The sequence below is a fragment of the Passer domesticus genome, chromosome 7, assembly GCF_036417665.1.
Source record: "Passer domesticus isolate bPasDom1 chromosome 7, bPasDom1.hap1, whole genome shotgun sequence".
Classification (NCBI taxonomy): domain Eukaryota; kingdom Metazoa; phylum Chordata; class Aves; order Passeriformes; family Passeridae; genus Passer; species Passer domesticus.
The window spans coordinates 32,337,774-32,360,479 of NC_087480.1; the positions used below are offsets into that span (position 1 = coordinate 32,337,774).

General features: G+C 55.2%; 1 protein-coding gene across 6 annotated transcripts in view; it reads right to left on the minus strand.

The window, feature by feature from the left end:
- The window catches only part of NOS1AP (nitric oxide synthase 1 adaptor protein), a 42,790-nt gene extending 27,020 nt beyond the window's left edge, over nucleotides 1-15,770 (minus strand). For 3 of the 6 annotated variants that reach the window (XM_064427452.1, XM_064427451.1, XM_064427450.1), the window contains exons 1-2: nucleotides 15,578-15,763; nucleotides 5,922-5,993 (exon numbers count right to left, since the gene is read on the minus strand). In XM_064427452.1, coding sequence (XP_064283522.1) covers nucleotides 5,922-5,993; nucleotides 15,578-15,682 — 177 coding nt within the window. In that variant the 5' untranslated portion in view covers nucleotides 15,683-15,763. Of the gene's footprint in view, nucleotides 1-5,921; nucleotides 5,994-15,577 lie in introns of all 6 variants that reach the window. The other 3 variants (XM_064427447.1, XM_064427446.1, XM_064427448.1) reach the window with 3 other exon arrangements.
- Nucleotides 15,771-22,706: the final 6,936 nt, after the last annotated feature.

Sequence of the window (22,706 nt, forward strand, 5' to 3'; positions counted from 1 at the left end):
CCCAGGGCAGGAGAGCTGAGCTCCCCCGGGACACAGGAGGTGCGGGCAGACCACACATGGCTGCTCCTCTTGGCTCAGGAGCTTTCCCAAACCACGCTCCCCCACCTGGTTACGGTTTCCCTCATCCTCACTGGCTCCACAACCGCGCTGTCCATTCAGCTGGGAACCCCCTGCTCTTTCCTGCCCCAGCCTGGCCACCCCACTCTATTTTGGAGCCTGGCCACGAGGGACACGCTGCTGTCCCAGGTCTGGCAGAGAACTCTCGGACAGGGCACTGCTGGAAGCTGAAGGGCAATGAGCTTATCACGACTCATTTGTCAGCCAGCTAGCAGGGGCCAGGAGCATGCCTGATCCTCGTCTCCTCTGCACCCATGGGGTCACATGTCTGGCTGAGCCCAGTCATTCCTGCATGAGCCAGCACAGGCAGGGCTTGCTCCCCTCTCAGCGCTCTCCAAAGCATCTCCAGCAAGCAGTGCCCCAACCCCATCCCTCACTGCCTTCCCCCAGGGCTCAGCCCTTGCTTTCCAGCATTAATAGCTCACACTTCCACCTCTTCGACAGGTGGAAGAGGTAGAAGTGTGACAGATGCCTGTCTTCTGCCCAGAGTCATTTACCTCCCTGAACTCCTCATTTTACTGTGTGTGCATGGTAACTCACAGGACTCACTGCTCCTCTGGAGCCCACAGCCCCACTGCAAAGCACTCGCCCTGTCCTGGCCATGGCACAAAGGCAGGCAACAGAGCAGGGACACCATGCTTTGGCCAACTCTCCTGGAAACGTGGGCAGTCTTGGACAAAAGGCTGCTCCAATCAATCTGGGTACTAATTTAACCAGTTTGTTGATTAAATACTATCCACAGGATGAGATCCTGGCCCATTTCATGCCATGCTGGTAGCAATACCGGACTAGCCATTATTTTATTATGACACTAAGTACCACTGGTGATGCCAGGAGAAATACAAGCATGCCCAGAAGGCTTCACCCCTTTATTGTGTCTGTCAAAGAACTAAAGGAGCAACTGAATTATTACAGACATCCCTTCAGCTCCTCCCAGATCTAATACAACATAATCTTGTTCATCTTGGATAACCACATCAAGTCATTAGCTTGCCAACAATTCACCTTGCACCAAGTGCCATGACTTGGCACAAAGCAGGCTGTGCTCTTCATGTGGCCAAAACCTGAGCATCTCCTGGCCAGCCCACTTCCCACTGTGCTGGTCCTCACAGACAGACAGGGGTGAGCTGCCCCAGACATGCAGGGCCAGCTTGCTCCCAAATCCTGCTCCATTCTACAGAAGAGACACCCATGCACAGGAAGAGAAAAGAAGAAAAAAAAGGAAGGCGTCACTCTAAATGGCCTCACACTTTTAAAAACTCACCACGGCAGGAGCAGGGATAGCTGAGAAATATTCTAATTAAACGAGCTCAGAGTTACACCAGGAGCTCTACACCACTAACTGGCCATACACATCAATTTTCACACCAGTCCAACTGCACCTGTGGCCTGCAGAGGATGTGAAATCTTGCTTTACACAAGCTTGTAGAAATTCAGCAATCCTGCCAATTTGCTAAAATTGAGCTCAGCTATGCAAAGCAGCAGAAGTCCCACAAAATCAGATGTACCTGGCAGAGTAGGAGGTGTAGAGGAACAAGGTTTTCAAGTGCTTGGAATGCATCTCTGTTTTGAGTCTGCAAAACTCAGCTGGACACTTCCCAGAAACAGCCTTGCAGAAGACTTCCACAGCTTTAAAGAAGTGCCTATATAGGCTTTCATCCTTTCTGGCTCCAAAGAAAACCTGCATCAAAGCTGCACTCAGCAATCCAAAAGGGCTGATTCCAAATTCTCTAGAACCATGGCACCAAGCTCCAGCCAGGCAGCACTGGCTGCCCTGGAGATATGCCAGGGGCATGGAAACAAAATCACTTGCATGAATTTACATCATGACAACGCAAAAAATATACAGTTGTCATTGTCATTTAGGGCCCATGAGCTCACTGGGAAGGGAGGGGAAAGAAAAAGATATCTTGCCACCTGCTCAGGCACTTTCAACTGAAATCTGCAACAGCTCATAATCCTTATGGTTGGGAAGACACACCAGTCTTGGTTTGGGGCTTTTGGATGCTCAGGTGACTTCCTGGACTTACAGACCAGTTCCTTGTATCTTGCATCCAGAGGAGCCAAGGAGCATTTGGAAAGCCAGCCTACTCCAGCAGTTCAGGGCATGAAGCAACATGGACTGGGTCACCCTGTTTGGGATGAGCAGGAGACAGGAGCCAGCTGTACTAAGAGAAGTCCCCCTGCTTGCCCAGGAAACAAGCCCTGTCTACTGTAATTATTGTGTATGTAGCCATCAGTGGTCTGCAGGAGACATGTAGGGTTTGGAGGAAAGCTGCAGCAGATGCTCACAAAATTGCTCTCCAAGTGCATCTTTAGCATGGCTCATGTCCCATTCCACCGAGTCATTTCAGGGCCAGGGATTTACATCAAGGTGCAGTGCAGAGAGGGCTGTGTTCCCAGCAAGCCCAGCCCATGCAGGAAGGAAAAGCAGAGACAGTCAGCTGAGCACCTCCCTTCCCTCCTCACCCCGGGCTGTGAGAATCCCGGGAATTCTCCACATTCTCCTGCTTCTGGACAGAAACTCCCTCTGGCCAGGACCATGAGGATGGCCATGGCACCACCAGCCCTTCAGCAATGGGGAGAAGGGGATGGCATCTGTGGGGATGGCCTGCAACACCAACCCCTTGTTTAAAGTTCCCTGACCCGTGACCCACAAAAGGGACCAGCTTTGGGCTCAACCTCCTTCTCCTGCTCAGGTGGAGCTGTCCTGCCCACAGCCATGGCTCGGCTCTGCAGCGGGGCCTGGGCAGGCATGGGGCCTGGGGCAGGCATCCCAGCAATGTCAGCTATGCACTGTCCTCCGTGCCCCCAAAGGGCCAGGTCTCCATCTAAACAGGAAGCCAGCACTCACCAGAGCGGGGGGAGCAGAAGAGAGGCAGGGCTACAGTGCTACAGAGGATGATGCTGCTGCTGCCCCAGCCCCTCCCTGCTCCCAGCCCAGCACAGGCAGTCACCAGGGACTTCCAGGGCACTCTCCCCACTGGGATCTCCACTCTCAGGCAGACAGCATCCTCATTTCTTTGCAGGTCATTTTTCAAATCACTCAGTAAATAGAGGCAAAGCCCAGAGAGCAGCAATGGCAAAGGTAGCACTGAGAAAGGGGAGTGGAGGCAGCAGAGGGGATGGTGAGGGTCTCCCCCACCTTCATCAGCAATGACTAACGTGGAACAAACTGAGACAGAGCAGAGCACCTTGCCCCTAAACCAGGGACTGCATTAAAAACCACACTAACCTCAGGGTCAGCAGCTGCTTCACACCCTGCACACAAAAGCAGCTGCTGCTTGCACTTGATGGTCTCCCACTGTTGCTTTCTGTGCCCAAATAAACGTTTTTCTTCCTCTGGTTCCCCCATGCCAGTATTATGGGATTACTTTATGCCTTAAAGCAGAAGGGTGGCTGTGCTCTGTAAGGAGGACATGCATTACTTCAGCCAAGCTGAAAGGAGCCCCCAGCACCCAGCCCTGCCAGTGCTTGGTCCCTCCTGCTGCCAGGCACACAGCCAGGGCAAAGCACAGCACACCAGGGGAGGGCTTTGCATGCAGACAGCCATCAAACCAACCATTCTGGCATCCTGCTCACAAACAGCACCCCCTGACAAATAAACAGACATTCAAAGTTTCTCTGGCAGATCTGATCTGCAAAGTCATGGCCTTTCATGACTTGCATCTCTCCTGTCTTACACTAGGTGAAGAAAGCCTGAGCACATGCTTCAAACACATCAGTCAGCATGAGAAGCCATTATTTTACCCTGTTCTGTGTCCTTTCACTGCCACTCAGAGCTATGAATGTAACTATGAATTTTCTAGACTGTGCTTGAGTTTATTTATACTGATCAACACGGACATTCTGGTGTTCTTATTTTTCCCCCAGGGTTTACTTAAACCCTCAAAGTTATGCCAGTCCTTCCACAGTGAGGTGGAGTTCTGTGATTTTGGGGCTGGAAGTGCATTTGTTCAAAAGTCTTATTTTGAAAGGCAATGAAGGAAACTGCTGTTTATGAGAGCTCTTGGTGACATAATAGTTGTTCTGTCCCAAACTGTCTGGACACAGATTGAACAAGCTTAATGCCATAAAGGCCTTCCCATCTCATGTCCCAATCACAACATTAACCCCCATGGAGAGGACAGGAGAACAGGTAGGAAAGCTGTTGAGGAAAGCCCACAAACTATTTACACCCTGAAAGTCTGAAACAGAAGAACCTCGAATGTCTGTCCTTTGAACGTGATACTCCTTATCTCGGGATATGATCCTCCTCTTTTCCTCTGGTGAAAGAGAAAATGAGATTATAGCAAGAGGGCTGAGAGGAGCGGAGCTCTGGTGCAGCTGCTCAGCGACAGGAGCAGCTTTGGTGCTTATGGGATCCCACTGGACCAGCAGAAAGACAGCTCATCCCTTACCCAATGTCCCTGCGAGTGCCTCCAAGCCCTTCCAGTTCAGGGTGTTATTCCCAGGAGAGAGCCATCTCTGGAGGACAGGGCACACTCCTTGCTGTGGCCCAAGGACAGACCAAACCACCTGCACCTGCAGACACCACACCCAGGGCCAGCCCGGCCCCAAGGGCTGTCCCCTGCTGAAGAACAGTCAAGCTCCTGCTTTTTCCAGCCTGGGGACAGCGAGTTATGGGGTGCATGGTTTGCTCCCCTCCCAGCCTCCTCTGAACACCTTGCACTTGTGCTGGCCAGAGGCTGGCGAGCAGAAGAAAAGCTCCTCTCTTGGTTATGGGCCAAGCATTACACAGCAAGGGTGGCCCATATCCTGGCTGCAAAGATGACTTCATTACCAGATCATACCCCCTGACCTACTCAGCCTGAAACAAGCTCACTGCTGGCCAGCCCCAGAGCTTACTCTTCCCTTCACCTTGCTCACTGCCATTTAGCACTAACCTGCTGCCATATCCAGGCAGCACCAGAATTTTCACGCTGCTGAAACTCTTACACAAGCAGTAAAACCCTAAGGAACGTCTTGCACAAGTAGCTTGTTGTTACTTGGTTATTGGGTCTGACGAATGAGGAAATGCTCCCAACCATGGGCACACTAGTTACCATCGGGTGCCACATCCTACATCCACCTTCTAACCCATCCCTGCCTGGCAGCACAGGATGCAGCAGCGTGAGCACACACACAGCTCTGCTGCTGCTGTTCTGCTGCAGCCACGGCACACGGGGTGCCCGGGTACCACACACACAGCCCTGCTGCTGTTCTGCTGCAGCCACGGCACACGGGGTGCCCGGGTACCACACACACAGCCCTGCTGCTGCTGTTCTGCAGCCATGGCACACGGGGTGCCCGGGTACCACACACACAGCCCTGCTGCTGTTCTGCAGCCACGGCACACGGGGTGCCCGGGTACCACACACACAGCCCTGCTGCTGCTGTTCTGCAGCCATGGCACACGGGGTGCCCGGGTACCACACACACAGCCCTGCTGCTGTTCTGCAGCCACGGCACACAGGGTGCCCGGGTACCACACACACAGCCCTGCTGCTGTTGTTCTGCTGCAGCCATGGCACATGGGTGCCCGGGTACCACACACACAGCCCTGCTGCTGTTCTGCTGCAGCCATGGCACACGGGTGCCCGGGTACCACAGGGACAGCCCTGCTGCAAGCAGGACTCTGTGCCACGCTCAGCCCGCAGGCGCCGTGCCCAGGTGACACGGAGAGGGCAGAGGAGAGAGGGACGGTGAAAAACAGAGTTATGAATACACTGGAGGACAGGATTTATGCAAGACAAAGCTGCAGGTGCAGATGGAGAAGGCAGGCCCGGGATGGGAAGGGGAAGCAGCAGCCTAGCCACACTCACCCTGATGCGCCGCATGGCCGTCACGATCTCCACGCGGCTGTTTGGCCGTGGCACATCCAGGCTCCCAATGTACTGCAAGGAAAGAAAGGAGATTAGTCCAGTTCCTACAGCCCTGGAAACCCCATGGTGCCACCAGGGCCTCACTGGTATCCACAGAGGGAGCCCAGAGTCACTTCTGGGGAACAAGCAGCATTTTGCCTGCTGCACATGAATGCTTGCACGCCTCCAGCCATGAAGCTGTTCCCTCACCACATCACTGCAAGTAGTCAAAAACCCTTTTTCTAGCAATAAAATAACTTCAGCCGTCAGGCCAGCGGGACTCAGTCATCTAGGCCATGATCAAAGCACACAGGTATAAGCAAATATCCCCTCGGTTGCAGTGAGTCATCTATTACAGACCTGGATATTGGAATATCCCTAAAATAGCCGGACCAACCTGTCCTGTGACAGGCCCTCCATTATTTAATTGCAGCCCTGCCAAACCGTGGCTGTTTTTGCAGGAATGCTGAGCCTCCAGGCCAAGCCTCCAGAATAAAGGAGCCGTTTTGCTATTCAAAGGGGACCAAAGGCAGGGCCACTGCGACCCAGCACGGAGAGACGCAGAACAAAAACCTTTTTAAAAATAAAATGGAAGAGGGCAGATTCTGAAGAAGGATCAGAAAACAGACAAGGAATGAAGAGTCAATGCTGAGCACTAAAAACGTGTTGTTAGAAGAAAAGCATTTTGAGCCTATTTACTGGCCCTCTGTGCTCCCACGCTTCATCTCGACACGAGGGCTGACGTAACCCTCGGCAGCACAGCACGGGCACCAAACCCAGCAGGGCTACGTGTTCCTGGGAACATGGCCACAACCTCTGCTGACACCAGGAAAGCCCAGGTGGCTGGCTCCCAGCAGCAGCACCGACATGGGTGCCTAAATGTCTGAACAAGTGCTCAGGCAGAGGCTGCTGAAAGGGATTATTTCTCTCCCAGCATCACTGTGAGACTTCCAGCTCCCCTGCACTGTGATTGTCACCTCTAAGGAGGGATGGCACAGTGCAGGGGACGCATGACCACGCCTGGGCTTTGTGTGTGAGCTGCTCTCTGGCACAGAAGCTCAGGGAGCCCTGTGTTTCTGAGAGCCCTCCTTGCTAAAACCCTGCACCCAACCCAGCAGCTCAGCCAGGCCATCCCCAGGCACGCAGCTCCCGCCTGGGGGGACACAGAGGCAGTGTCCAGTGACCAGCACAGGGCAGTTGGTGCAGAGGGGAGATGTGCAGAGAGAGGATATAAAAATAACCCCAAACAGCTGGCGTGTCCATCACGTGCCGTGCAGGCTGCACGGTGCAGGGCAGCCTTATGTAACCGGGAATTACAGCCCAGGCCACCCAGCCCCTCAGTGCCCTGCTGGGAGCACACAGCTCTGAGCCCTGTCACATCCCCTGCACAGAGTCTGCACCCCTTCAAAGGGGCAGGTCATCTGAGAGAGGCATCTCAGACAGCAGTACATCCCCTTTTCTGGGGTAAGGCCTGGAAACCATCAGGAAAAAGCAGGAGCTGAGGAGGGGAGAGGCAGCTGGAGCCCTGAACCTGCAGTCACCATGCAGGACCTAAGGAAGAAGCCTTTCCCCATCCTGCCCTGCCAGGCAAACATTCCTGTTGTATTTCCTCACCAAGCCTTCCCACATCACTTTTCTACCAGGGACCACCTGGGGCAGCAGGATTCTTATCCTATATGAGAAGGGCACAGACTTTTGTAGCCAGAGGAAGCCCATCTTCCTCCAGCTATTCCCAGATGCATGAGGTCACTGCCTGGAAATCCCTTTCCTTCCCCTGTGCTCTCCTTGCCCAGGCAGGTGCAGACCACAGCCATGGCCAAGGACAGGGCAGGCAGTGCCAGCTGGGCAGGAGAGCTGGCTCCCTTGGCCACAGGAACTGCAGCCATGCCAAGCTCCCTGGCTGCTCAGCACAACCTCATGGCCACAACTGAGTGTGCAAGCCCGGCAGGGCTGGGGTGCCCTGCAAGCACAACCAGGCACCACCCTGGGCCAGGCACCACCTCTTTGCATTGGCCTCCTGAGAAACAGCATCAGCAGTAGGGATGTCTTGATGCCATCCTTTCTGTGCTCCAGCCCATGTCCACATGCCCCCAAACCGAGTGGCACGGGCCACAAAGCCTGCAGGATTCACCTTTGCTCCCCAGCCTGGTGTCCAGAGCATCCTGCTGTATCCCACAGCCCGTGGGTGCTCCCACCAGAGCCCATGGCACATCCACCCCAGTGTGGGCTCACTGCTCACAATGACCACGCTCACAGCTCTAAAAACACCCCACTCTCCCTCCACTCTGGAGGCAGGTATTTTTTACACATTTCACACAACTCAGCAGATGGACAAAGTCTCTCCAGATTATTTTTGCCTTCAGGGCAGAAATCACATGTGACGAGTGCACTGCAGAAGAGTAACCCTTCACAATGTGGTGAATATTCCCCCAAAATGTGGATTTGGGGGTTGGTCCTTCAGCTAAACAACTTCCCAGGCGAGCTGGGCGATGGTCTGAGAAGCCATCCATATTCAGCAGTGATTTGCAGGCAAGGAGGGCTGCTCCTGCTCCACTCTCCTCCAGCCCTCCTACTCACAGCACCAATTTCAGTTATGGGAATAGGTGTGGGAACAAGCAGGTGAGGCAAAGACAAGGATCAGCAAAGCAGCCAGAGCTTCCCCAGTGCAATACTTCCCACGCACCTCCCCCCTGAGACTGAGCTCCCTCTCTGCCAGGGCAGGAGCTCAGAGACCCCCAAGCATGGGCACTCCCAAGCACAGATTTTTGTCCCCAGCGAGGTGCCAGGCACGCAGTGGTGGTCCTGGCCTCTGCAGGGACCATTGTCCTGGCTCCCGGGGCTCAGGCCAGCATCCATGCCGGCGAGCTGACCCCACGGCAAAGGGAGGCAGGAAGGAGAAAGGAAGGTGCCCGAGACAAAAGGGAAGAAAATAAAGCTGTGCAAAAGAGCTGACAAAGAAAATAAACCCGTGAAAGAACTCGCCCTCCCCAAGCCCCCGTGAACCAAGGGGGAGAACATGTGTACATAAGTAGGATGTGGCTTTTCCAAATAATCACCTCCAGATCCACAGCCCCACCACCCTGCCAAGGGATGGAGGGACAGAACTGAGTCTCCTACCCACACCCAAGAGCCAAGTGGGATCAGGGGGTCACAAATCCCCACGGGCTGTCCTGGGCAGCCCCCTCCTCCCCAGCCCAATTAGGGGAAGAAAGGCCACCCACTGGATGAATGGGCAGCCCTGGGGGTCCCTGGTGCCACAGGCAGCCCCACAAAGGCAGCCCTCACGCTGCCAAGGGCAGCGCTGCCCAAGGCTGTGATGCCAGCACTAAGCACCTCTTTTGTAGGGTGCTTTTGGTCCTTCATACGCCCTGCTGCTCCTCATGCCCATGACAGATCCATCCATCCTTCCAGGGCCCCAGAAGGGCAGTCCCTCCCCGCATCGAGGGAGGTGGCAGCACCCATCAGGCTCCTCAGCAGCCACAGGGACTCTGCTTGCTGTCCCCTCCCCGTGCAAACAGGCTCTCCGTGGGCAGGGGCCCCTGCACACAGCCTACACACTGCACCCTCTGCCCACGGCTTACAAAAGATCTGCCCAGTTCTGGGAAATGCCAGGGAAAAAAATAAATTTGTTTTTTAAACAGAAAACAAAGGGGAGCACTTTGCCAAAGCACTGTTTGCACAAGTCACTCAGTTTCTCATTTTTCCTCGAGGCTGTTGAATACTGCTCGTTTTCTGCTCTGTCAGAAATGAATTTTCTTGAGAAGCTGCTTTTTCTGTGACAGCAGGTGGCAGATATTTTTGGAAAACTGAAGGCCAATCGCATCACTGCCGGGGGACACCTTGGAAGGGGTGTTGATGAGATCGGTGCTAGGCAGAGGTGGGCAGCCAAAGCCTTCCTGGGGAGGAGATGCCGCCTTCCTGCTGCTCCAGCAGCCCAATACGGCGTGCAAAGGTCAGGGCTGAATCATCCCCAGCTTACAGGGGAGCCTGCACTGGCTGCCTGCCAGTTTCCAGCTTCCAGAGCCACCCTGAGCCAGCGACCCCACCACAGGTGAGGAGCCACTGCTTCTCTACAGGAGCTGCAGGCAGGCAGCAGGGTGGGGGGCACGCTGGCACCAGCCTCAGGCTGCCTGCAGGGCCAGCAGAGCCCTGCCCCGGGTTAGGGAGGGGCTACCCCAGGCACCAGATGCAGGGCACAAGGGTCCCCAGATTTCTAGAGAGTCCTCTAGAGAGGCACCAGGTACTGGGACATTGACCTTGCCACATGTGGCTGTGCCACAAAGTGAGGGACAAAGTGCTCGGGCACCAGTCTGAAACCTCATTTCTCCAGTACCCGGGGAACACCCACTCTGTCTGCAGTCTGTGTGATAAGGGCTTCTCCCCAGGCTGCTGCTGTCAGGGAAAGCAGGCAGAAACCCATTCCCAGGACTTTGGCAGTCCCACTGCTCCTGCTCTCCTGCTGCCCAGGCGTGGCCTCAGCCCAGGGAGCCAAGGGAGCCAAGGCTGGCACGCTCTGCCCTGCACCTCAGGAACACCCTGCCCTGCTGGGTGCAAAGGGGGAAGTTTACTCACACTGTGGTGGTGCAGGCTCAGAGGCCAAAAGGGATGGAAAATTCACGATGCCAGCCAACTTTAATGGAAAAAGGCCCTGGCTTCTATTCTGAGTGCAGCAGATGGGTGCTCTGCCAAGCTGGGCACCTCAGCCTTGCCCTGTTCCTCCCTGGGCAGGGCTCTGCACCCCCAGGACAACACATCCAGCCTCGGCAGCCAGGTAGCCTGAGGCAATGTGTCAGAGCCATGCAGCTGGATACTGGGCATGGACACAGCAGGGACTCGCAGCAGGCAGGCACAGCCCTCAGGGACAGTCAGTTTTAGGTGGTCTCACTCAATTTTGGGTGGGTTTCAGTCAGTTTAGGGTGGATTTCACTCGGTTTTGGGTCAGTTTCACTCCATTTTGGGTTGTTTTCATTCAGTTTTGGGTGGTTTCAGGTGGATTTCACTCAGTTTTGTGCCTATGAGTCTGCTGGTCCCAGCAGCACTTGCCCTCCTTAGGAGCTGCCCCAGGGCTCAAGTGCCAGGAAAACAGAGCTCTGGGGGCTCCAGGACACAACACACGCACTCTCCCCTCCCACCAGCCAAAACAGGGCTCACCTGAAAAGGGGAGACACCTGTGCTGCAGGTGAGAGTGCAGCGGGGCCAGCAGGGCCCAGACCCAGCAGGTGCTGAGGGATGAAGTTTTCCAGGGCAGTGAAGCAGGACTGTCCACTCGCCGTGTTTCCATCCCCCCCACACTGGGCCTGAGCTTCCTGCACCTGCACCCAGCCACACCGGGGCTGTGCAAGCCCAGAGCGCTGCAGAAAGCAGGGCTGGCAGCATCCCCCCCGCGCTGCTGCTCCCGCGGGACCTCTGGGCATCTGCAGAGCCCACAGCCCGGGCACACAGCCTGGGCACACACGGCTCTGCCACAGCCAGATGGAGTTTTCTTTGCTAAGAGCTCCACTAAGCAGCCCATGAACCGACTTAACAAGTATGGCAGAAATATGCCACTGTTTCAGACGAGAACCTTTGTAGAATTGGGAAGGTTATTTATAGCCTGGGGCGAGCAATCCCGGGCTCAGGCTCACTGCAGCTTTGCTCTGGGCTGAGCAGCCCCGACAGAGCACACCAGAGCTGCCAGTACAAACAGCCCCCAGACAGAGCTGCCAACTCTCTCCCAGCCAGCCAGACTGGTGCAGAGCATCACACAACCTGTCTCCTGGTTCCCAGCCCTCCAGGAAAGGGACCCTTGCTGGGAAGGCAGCCTAAAGCAGTGGAGGAGAGCTGAACACCTCGATCAGGGCTGCCTGCAATTCAGTTCACTTCCCATGCTGTTATTTGCAGCCCCTACGTTCATAAAAATATACACAAGAGTGGAAACACACATGTACTCCCTGCTTAGTGCTCACCTGAGGCTATAATTGTTTTCCTGATAAAGGATTTTGCTTTGGAGCAACTGGCAATGCCTGCCAGTGCCCGCAGCCCCTGGAAGGTGGCAGGCAGGTGGGCTGGAGAGGTTCAGAGGAAGGGACATAACGGATCAGACTCAAGTCTCCTCCGTGTCCCATCTCCAAACATAGACAGCAGCAGATGCTCAGTTCAACTTCGGTTTCCCACACACGGAAGCAGAGAAAAGCACTGACAAAAATGAGAGAAAGTGCCTGGTTGCCAAGACCACTTAAGGGAAGAAAAACCATCCCACCAGCCAAAAACAAGAACTCCACTTGCTTCACAGAAGAACAGCAACCTTCCTAAACCTCCAGTCCCACCTTTACCTGTGAGCAGGTCTGGTATCAGGAACAGAAGGTTTCAGCACATGGGATGCCCAGGCACATGGCAGTCCCAGACCACAGGCACTGGGTCCACCAAGGATTGAGATGTGTTTGGGCACCCAATTCTCCCCGTGCCTGCACACGGGGGAGCAGCAGAGGGTCCTCACACCCACCTGCCCCTTCTTTGGAAACCATATACATCAAGGCACTGCGAAGGGATTAATGGGGCTGAAGGAGTAACAGCTGTTTCCAAATAATGGGCATTCAGTAGGTGGGACCTGGCTCTGGACCGCAAGACCTCTGAGGCAGGAGGAAAGCCCAGCCCAGCATCAGCTCCCAGGAGAGGGACAGTAACAACTTCCCTGGGCAAACCCAGCAGCACCCAGCACTCCAACAGACAAGGCAGTGCCAGGCTCCTCTGCCCCACTCCATTCCCTCTGCCTGCTGCTCTCTGGAGGACTTGGGGTAGCCTGAGTCACAATTTCTGAATACACAGAATTGCTGGTGTTGCACAAGGTGGCCCTTGGGTTTTGTCCTGCAGCACCAGGGCTTTGGGAAGATAAGGAGTAAGCTCACATCCCTCTCCTTCTCGTGGAGGCGGAGGAGAACAGGAGGTGTCTCCTCTCTACATGCCCGTTTATTTAACCAGAAAACCACTGCACAAGTGGGAGTTTCTGTCCATTCCCCTGCACTATGCTGCAGCTCCCAGTTCTTTCATCCAAATGTTCCAGCTAACCCAAGAGACCAGGCTTTTGATTTTAATCAACAATTCAGACTGCAAGACATAGAAGAAAACAAACATCCTGCCTCCCCTTGGAGCCAGCTCCTCTGGTTCCCTGCAGCCTGACCAAGGCATCTCTGGGATACAGCGGGGTTTGGTGCCAAGAGAAGTGGCCAATGAAAACAGATCCAAAAGTGTGAAATGCATTACTGTTCTTAAGAAGATGGAGTGGGATTTTGCGTCTCTTGGACTTATCTCCAGAAAATGGATTTACATAATCCTTAGGGGACACTTTGCTCTGACTCGGCGACCCTGTGCCAGCACATAGGGCTGCAAGCAGCTCCAGTGGGGACAAGAGGCACAAGCGGCACAAGCCTCCCGCTGGCATCACAGCTCAAGTGACAGCACCGCTCGCCTCACATCAAGTCCATCACCCTCTGCTTGACAAAGGTTCAAATTCTCACTGCCTGTGGCCGCCCAGTCACCCGGGATGCCAAGACTCCCTCAGGACAGGGACACGGGGGACAACAGCACTGATGCCTGCTGCTAAAGATGGACCAAAACATGCACTACACCCACCACATGTGCCACTTAAAGACAGCAGCAGGTCCGAGTGTAAAAATACAATTAAAAATTAAAGCAATAAATCAGCACACACTGCCTCAGGGCCACACTACCCCCCTGCAGTGAGCCCCAAGCAAGCTCATCAGGAATCTCAGGCTGCTGGAGCAAAGAGCACTGGTCCAGTGCTGTAACACCGGGATCCCTGCTGCCTGCACTATCAGCTAATCCAGGAGGATTTGAGGAGACAGCCACTCAAGTCCCGACACCCCAGATGGGCATTTTTCTGGTTTAATCTTCCCCCAAAGTTCTGCTCTAAATCAGAGTTCCCCATTTTTGTGACTCGTGCTGGGTGCCTGGCTGCAAGAAGAGCTGTGCGGGTGTAAGCGCTTTGGGATTCTTGGGGATAAAAGGAAGTAAAGGAATGTAAGCATTTAATTAATCTTGAGCAATCTAATAAAAGGATAGAGTAATTGCCTCAGCCATCTGCATTCTGTATCTGGCATCAAGGGCTGCTGGAGAAACCCAGGAATTCGGAAGCTGGGTTTCGTACGGATTGTGCTTGGCATTAGCGCGTGCCACCGGATACCAAATAAGAGAAAGAGGAGCTAACAAAGGCTAATATGCAGCACTGCATTAATGCAGCCAGAGCAGCAGCGTGGAGCAGAGATGAGCCACGAGCACACCCAGGGGCTGCTGACGCCCTGTCCCACTGCCCAGCCTCCAAGCCGGGTCACCCAGAGCTGGCATGGAAGAGGGACACAGGATTTAGAAGGTGAGATGCTTTGCAGCCTCCCGCAGGTGGGGGGTGAGCAGGTGCTGGCAGTAAAACAGCAAAGGAGCAAAAGGCTGCAAAGTTGAGCTTGAACAGCCTTTTCCAGGAAACAGTAGCAAGGCAGGTTTAAGTTTGCTCCATAAACAACTGTTTTGCTCCCGGCAGCACTCTGCCTGCCAAGGGGCAGGTGATGGCCTCTGCAGAGGAACCCTCCCGCCCCGAGAAAAGGTGGAAAGTAGCACTTTGACACCTTCCTACGAGCCCCAGCCTTTGCCCCGAGGGCATCGCACACAATTAGATACCAGATTTTCTTCCCATGACAGCCCATGTTCTCCGAAGACAACAATGTGTGACAGCCGCCTGCCTTCCTGCCGCTCAAAACGGTTTTACACCAGGCTGCTCTCCCGAGTCACCCTCGCTTGAGTACCTCTGACAGCATGACACTCGTACTCCCCAAGAAAAGAAAAAAACGGGGCAGCATTTTGTTTCCCCTTTCCAAATCTCCTGGCCAGCGGCTTCCCAGTTTCCTGCTGGCCAGCATGCCTTGCTCGGTAGCTTGGCTTTTGCCAGCCTGCTGCGAGATGGCAAGCGCCAGCCCGCGGGAAGCCACAGCCGACGTGGAGCGAGAGAATGAAAAGTCCCAACGGAAAAGAAAAGACAAAAAGCCAAGAGCTCTCCATGCCAAATCCACTAGCAAGGACGGTTTATATGCGTAAAGAGAAATAGCAAGCGTTTATTTCGGGTGCGTGTCCCTGACCGCCTGCACCGCAAGTGGCACACGGTTCATGCGGCTGCTCGCAGCAGAGGAGCACCGGGGTCCAGGGTCCCTGCAGCCCCAGCCGGCCGTGCCCCATCCCAGCGGCGCTGGAGCCGCAGAGCACAGCCCGAGCGCTCTGCTCCTCCCTGCCTGGTGAGGGGCACACCGAGCCCGCTGTGGGGGCCAGCGTCCCCGAGCAACACCACGGCTGGATCCTGGCGGGATGCAGGGCCAGGGAGGGATGCCGGGTGAAGCAGCAGGGTGACCCCACTCCAGCCTGACCCATCCCACCAGCCTGGGCATCCCTACCGTACAGGCGGGAAGCCTCGCCCGACTCCGCAGCTGAGTTTAGGGGAGACCAGGCAACGCCAAGGGGAAGGGCTCCGGGGAAAGCAGAAAATCTCCATAGCTATGCCAAAAGAGAGCTGGAAAACCGGGCATCCCGGAGCGCCGGGGTGCAGCGACCCCCGCGGCTCCCCCGCGCCCGCCGCCCACCTTGGCCTCGAAGCAGATGCCGTGCTGGAAGGCGTCCTCGTTGTGCAGGGGGATGCGCAGGTCGTGCCGGTCGTCCACCAGGTTGTACTTGGACTTGGCGGGCATGGCGGCCCCGCGGCCGGGCAGCCCTGCAGCGCGCCCGGCCCTGCCGCCGCCGCCGGCCCGCCCCGCCCGGCCCCGGGGCGGGGACGCGCCCGCGCGGAGCGAGCGGGGCGGGGGCCGAGGCTCCGCGCCCCCTCCCCGCCACCGGCACCGGCAGCGGGCCCGGAGCGACCGGCGGCGGCTCCGTGCCCCTCCCCGGCCCGCACGGCTCCCACCCAGTGCGCGGGGCCGGGCTTGCGCCCCGCCGCCAAACTTCGAATACACGGAAAACCAAAGAAGGGATAATGGGAAACGATGCCTCGGGAGCGGCCCGGGGGGGTGGGCAGCACATGGCGAGGCCGCTGGGAGCGGGCGCGCATTCCTCCGGGCTGGGGAGCCGCGCCAAGGAACGCCGCACGCGAATCTTTGTCCCAGCGCCGGGCAAGGTGGAAACCAAGCACGCTGGAAGTGGAAAATCTCTGTTTTGCTCTTAAAGAAAGACCAGCTCTTGAGACTAGACCCCGGCCGTACTGGGCCCTCCCTTTCCAAAGTCCCGAAAGCTGTGAATACACTTCCCACCCACCGAACGCAGCTCAGAGCTGTTTCCCAGCTGTTTAGGGATCAGCTCCCATAGATCTGATCTCAAGTCCAGGCTGTTGCATCCCTTACCCCCACACGCACAGTGCACTCTAAGCTAGGGCTCCATCCTGTGTTTGGATACCCACGGATGCTGCGGAGCTCATCTCCCCACAGTGCCTGGAGAACCAACACGGGCCCCAGAGGCACTCCTCTCCACAACAGAACCACAATTCCCAAAGCCCTTGCCTTGCCAGCTTGCATTTTCCTACAGCCAGAGCCCACTTCCCTCAGGGTTCCAAATGACTGCAGTGCAAAGAGCAGCACTGATTGTTGATCCTTCCCTGGGCAGAACAGATCCAGGGCCATTGATTTTTCAGCCTGAATCGATGTGGTGAAACTTCCTTTGAGTTTATAACACAGTTCAGTGCCAGCCACAGCACCTCAGCCACATCTGAAAAATTTATTGTTCCAGTGAAAACGGAGTGGGCTTCCCCCCATCCCCAGGGGCTCAGCTGACAGTCAGGGCACAGACAATTATATGACAAGCTGAGAAATCCCTGTGCTCCGTTGTGCCATGAGAGGTGTACGTGAACAGCTGTTGTGCTGCCAGTTTCCCTGTGCCAGGCCCAGGGTGGGATTTCACAGAGCTGTCAGCACTTGGACAAGTGAATCAAGGGATGACTTCCCACTGAAAGCAAGACACAAGCGAGCCCTGGGCTCTTGAAACCTTTTACTCCTGGTTTTGGGAAAGGGCAGGGGATCAGTGCTGTGTGTTGCAGTTGTGACTGCACCTGCAGGGATCCATGGGAAAAAACAATGCAGAGAACTGAACACCTGCTTGAACTCGCTTCGGCCCGGGACAGGCAGAAGGTGGTGGTGGAACATTCTTGAGCCTGGATCTGCTCCATGGCTCTTGCTGAAGGTTTCTGTTTAGCAAAGGTTTGGCTGACAGCATGGAAGTCCCAGGCGCTGGGAATGGTACAGACACCACATCAGTCCCCTGAGAGTCTCTCGTCCAACGCCTGCTCCAAGCAGGGTAAGTTTCAGCTTCGAGACTGGAGCAGCAGCTCAGGGCTGTGTCTAGGCATATTGCAAGCATCCCCAGGGGCAGAGATCTCACAGCCTCTCTGGAGCCCTGTTCCTGTGCTAAATTTGATTACAGACACACATTCTGCAGACTGTAGAATTTCCACAGCCTGCAAAGCCCCGTGGATTTGGGGAAGAGCTGAATTCCATGTGGGAGGGCTTGCAAGCATCTCTCCAGTGAATGGTGCCTTCGGGGAGGTGTTCCCCCAGGTGCAGGCATGAGCATTTGATGGAAAGCCTTCAGAGCCTGGGGAACAAACCAGCTCCTTCCAGGCAGTCCCAGTGGGTTTGCCTGGAGCACTGGAGTTCCTGACAGATGCCCTGGGCAGTCCCTAGCCTGCTCCTCTGGCCTCTCCTGCAGTGTGGTAGCTGTTCTCACTGCCTGCTGCAGTGCCTGGAGCCAGCTCTTAAAATATTGGGGCTGGACCAAGGGACAAGCCTCCCTCAGCAGTTACCCGTGCGTCTTTCGCACCACGGGCACACAAAGCAGTAGCGTGGGGGCACAGCAGCAGTGCTGTGACCAGTTTGTCCCAAAGCCACCTGCCTGATGGCTCGGTGTGACCGGGGATGCTGCGTCAGGCAGCGCTGCAGCCATTCGCACAGGCAGCTCAGGGCACCTGAGCACTCCACGCGATCCCACCTTCTCGGTGCGTTACAAAAATCAGTGTGGTCTCTCTTTTTTTTTTCTTTTCCCCCTGCAATCAGTGATCTCACACCTCCCTGCCCTTACACCTCCCTGCCAAACCAGGGCCTCTTGCTGGGAGAGCCTTTCTGGGCTGCCGAGCCCAGGGTGTCGAGCTGAGCTCACCAGCACCACAAGGTACAGGAGATCCGGGAAGGCCAGGGAGGGAAGTTACCTCTCACACTCGTGTTTGGCCTACAAGAGCAGAACCTGTCTCCTCCCATTCAAAATCAATAATTAGGAGTCCTGGAATAACCCGTCGAGGTTGTGTAACCGGTTTGCTCGCTGTCACATCCCTGTCCGTCCCCACCCGGTGGCGGAACCGGGGCTCGCCGGTCGAGGGCTGAGGTGTCCCTCGAGCCCGAGGGGACCCCACCAGGGCCGGCCTTCGGATGGCAGGGGACACGGCTCTGCGACCCTGAGCCTCGGCCGGGGCATTTGCACGGGCTCGGCCGCGACCCCTCCGAGCAGCCCCGGGCGGGCGGGGACGGCGGCTCGGAGCCGGTGCCGCCTCTCCGGGATCTGCGGGATGTGGATTTGTAAGGCTGGTCTGCCATCTCCTGGGAAGGCTGAGAAATGCGGCACGGAGAACCCAAACTGGACGGAGGGCCCGCGATCGCCTTCCTCAGGCTCTCCCCAGCTTTCGGGGTGCGTGTGTAGGTTGTTCCCCCCTTGCTCTGCCCCAGAGCCCCAGGGAAACCAGCCCCGCTGCCATTCGCAGCCTGCCTTTGGCATCCTGTGAAGTCGAGAGGATGTTCTAGCGGAGCTGATGCCGTCAGAAGATAAAGCCCGTGCTGCTGTGTGCCTGCTGAGGGGCCGTCTCCAGCCCTGAGCCCCCAGCAGCAGCACTGGGGTGTCATGAGGTGCAGCGGGGAGCGATGACCATCATCCCACCTGGAACACACCTGTGCCTTGGTCTGCAGTGAGCCACACACCCCAGCAGCAAAGGACCCAAAAGAGCTGGTCAGGGTGGTTTGAGTTTGTCCAAAAGCATCTCAAAGTCTTGGCAGGTCTCAGAGCTAGAAAAGAGATCATATTGTATAAATATGTTATAAATGCAAGCTGGCCTGTTAGTGTCAGCCTGCACCACTGAGTCTCACCCTTATACAAAAACATGGTGAAAATTTCCACCAGGAAGTCCTATATGTTACTGTAATATCCACAGTCTAAAGCAGGAACCTCTTTTATCTAACCTAAAATGCAATGTTTGCAGGGCACTTCGTACCTCCAACACTGTTGGTGCCAGCACAACGAAGCTGCAGCCTTCCCCAAAACTTCCCCCACAACTCCTGCGCCTCAGCATTGTGGGAGGAGAAGACAGCTGCCCTCAGAGGTGGCAATGGTGAGCACGTACCCCAGCCCCAGGAGGCTGGCACCCCCTTCCTTTGCTGCCCGTGTTCTCCAAACAAGGGCTTTAATGAACTGTCCTTTATGCAGCAGTGGGTTTGGGGAACATACCCCACACACAGCTTGTTCCCAGGAGGCTCCTCCTCCCAGAGAAATAATAAAAAGGCTTTTGGCCAGGAATGCAAATATTTTTTTTTTTGTGCTGGATGCAGGCGGGAATGGGAAACATCACAGGGCATGGCTGTGACAAGAAGAGAGCAGATGGCAGACTTTGCAGCTCTGCACAGCAATTTGTAAAACAAATTGGCCCTCAGGTGGGCAGTCACACAGCAAAGGTGGGATCCAGCTCACAGGCCGGTGCTCCCCATTGCTTTGATGTCCTTCCACAAAATCCTACTGCGGCAAATTCGCAAATTCTTTTAGGGTTGTGGGCCTGCAATTGGAGGGTGCACTAGAGCCACTTGTGTGGCAGCAGGACATCCCCAAGTTCGCTACCTGTGAGCCCCTGGTGGGCTCGGGCTGGGAGCCACCCTGTCCCTCCAGTCACCTGCACAGCCCCAGGCGGCAGAGGCACCAAGCGAGGTGTGCACCACCAGTGCATGGTTTTTCTGCCCAATAAAACAGGGTGATCAACATCCAAATAGCAAGGTCTGGGAAGGAAGGAAATAACTTCAGAAAGTGGAGGAAGGCAAGCCGGTTGGAATTAAGGTCAGGAACTTGATGGCATTTGCTGACATTTTATTCTGATGAGCTGGCAGAGCTCATTCTCATCACGAACACACTTATGTATGCATTTATTTATTTTAGAGGTGGGCCTGGAAACAGCTTCAGAGCTGTTTTTGAAAACACAGACGCATTTTGATATCCAGTAGAGTGCAGGCAGACTGCTTAATCAAACCACCTGAAAACTTTGCACTGTGGTTTCCTTTCCATCTGAAATTATCCCAAGTTTCTGGAAGTTCTCCACAAACCCCAAGTCTTGAAACACTTTTGTTTCAGAAAAACAAACACTTGGTGCTTCTGAAATAAGTACACTCCCTGCAGCAGAGCAGGTGCTGGCTAAAATTAACGCTGCTCACTGCCATCCCTACCACAGCCTGCAGGGCAGCCGTGAGAGCCTGGAAGCTTTGGGGCACCCAGAGTCCCACTGGCATGGCAGGGACCTGGTGGCAGTGGGAACCCATCCCCAGGAACTTCCCATAGGGCTCCACATATGGAGCAGGAGTATTCCCACAGCAGGCTGGGGCAGTGTCCACATCCCCTGAACATCTCACAGCTTGCTCTTATCCCCATTAAACACTTCTAAATGGCATTGTGGGAAACACACTCTGCATAAACATCATTCTTGACCGTTCTCAGCTTTATCAGCTGCAGTAATTGCCAGTGAACTAATCAGTAACTGCATGAACAGATGCTCCTTGCAGGGAGAGGTTGGTGCCATGGGCTGGCATGTGCAAGCCACGTGTAGCCACTCCAGGGGCACGACATCATCTGAAATTAATTCCCAGTTTGTCACGATGCTGTTCTGAAGGTGGAATCACTGCAGAAAGAAAGGTCTTGAGGTTGTTTTTGTCTCTAGGTGGAGAAATTTGTACAGTACGACTTTCCATCTCTGCAGGAAGTGCTCAAGGCACCAGGGGCTCCAGGCTAATCTTGTCCCTTCAATCCCAATCCTGAGCATGCAATGTTGGCCATGGCTTTTATGTTGCAGCAGAGACAAGAAGCAATATGGTTTTTCTCAGCTTCTAAGGAGCCAAAAGACCATCTTCTTCATTTCCGTGGCAAGCATGTAGCCACATTCAAATAACATGTTAATTGCAGTGTCTAGCTGTTCAGTCTTCTGGTAGCAATCCCCCACTTTTGCCTGATAAATAAACACAATACTTGGCCTTCTTCATGTGGGAATGCAGCTGACGATCTTCACTGTGTCACTGCTCAGTTCCCAAGTGCAGGACACCACCCAGAGGAGGAGGCCTTCTCCTGGGTGCTCTCTCCCGTGGATCACTGCAGTTAATTGGAACTACCTTTGATACGTCTGTAATTCTCCAAGGCTTATTTGCTGTATAATCAGACACATGGCCCCTTCCTTTAATTGCCTTGTAAACTGCCACAGTGATTAATTCTGCCACAAGCCTGCATTTATCCAGGGACTGACACGTGGTCACTTAGGAAGAAGATGAGGTGAGGGCCGGGACACCCTGTGGAGCCCCCCGGCTGGGGCAGGATGCTCTGGCTCGGTGGGAGTGGTTGCACACCTTTCCCGGGGCTTGCGGAAATCCCGCGGGGGCGCAGAACACAGCGGTGCCTGCGATGGGAGCAGCATTCCCAGAGCTCTGCCCGTGCCCAGCCCTGCCGGGGCAGAGTCCACACAAACCCCTACCTTGGCACTCACATGTGCTCCTGGGCACATGTGCCAATCCCTGCCCCCAGCAGCTCTGCCTTTCTCCCACAGCCCTTCCCACATCCTGTTGATAGGAGCTGGCCAGCAAAGGCAATATTTCACTCCCACTCCCACATATTTTACATGCTAACGCTGTAGCTCTGATATATTCTCCTAGGGGACCTCTCGTATCTGGGCAATGAACATTTCTGTGCTTGCAGCTCAACTTCCTTGCCTGGAGATATATTCAGATGAAACAATAATATAGATCAGCTCCCAAATCCCAGTGACTGTAAATACCAGGGAGAATTAAAGCAGCACGGTTAATAGTCCTGGCTTTCATCACTTCAGAATTTTCATAATTCCATTCCACCTGGACACTGGGGAAAGGAGGGATGAGCAGCTCAGGTGAGTGCCTGGGGAATCAGGTGCTTGCTGCTGCCAGGACAGATGGACACATGGATGGAAGGAGGTATGGGAAGAGATGTGGCAATGTGCTGGGCATGCCAGTAGGGCAAGAGTGGGGAACAGGCATGTGGCAGCAGGCTGTGGGGCGGGCACAGGGGGATAACCCAGCCTCACAAGAGGAGATGGGAACTGGAAACAACTGGAACCATTTCCACAGCCTTAGCTGAAGATAGCACGCAGGGAATGGCATCTGTCCAAAATCAGGGGCAGGGATTTGCCCTGGGCTGTGAGCAGGTGCCTGGTGTGGGAAGGAGCCTGCTTTCCTCGGGCACGCAGGAGCTGCTTCCCTGCGGGCAGCTTCGGGGAGGCACAGAGAGGTCAGTGGGATGGGACACGTGCCACAGGGAGTGCTCAGCAGGAAGAAAGCTCTTGAGATTGTCCCTCTCTCGGCTTCAAGGACCAGGTTATTTTGGAAACGTACCGTGGAAAAATGCCCACAAAGAGAGGAAGGTGAGGAGGGTGACAGTGGGTGCAGGGGCTCAGGGGGAGGGCAGCACCTGAGCCCT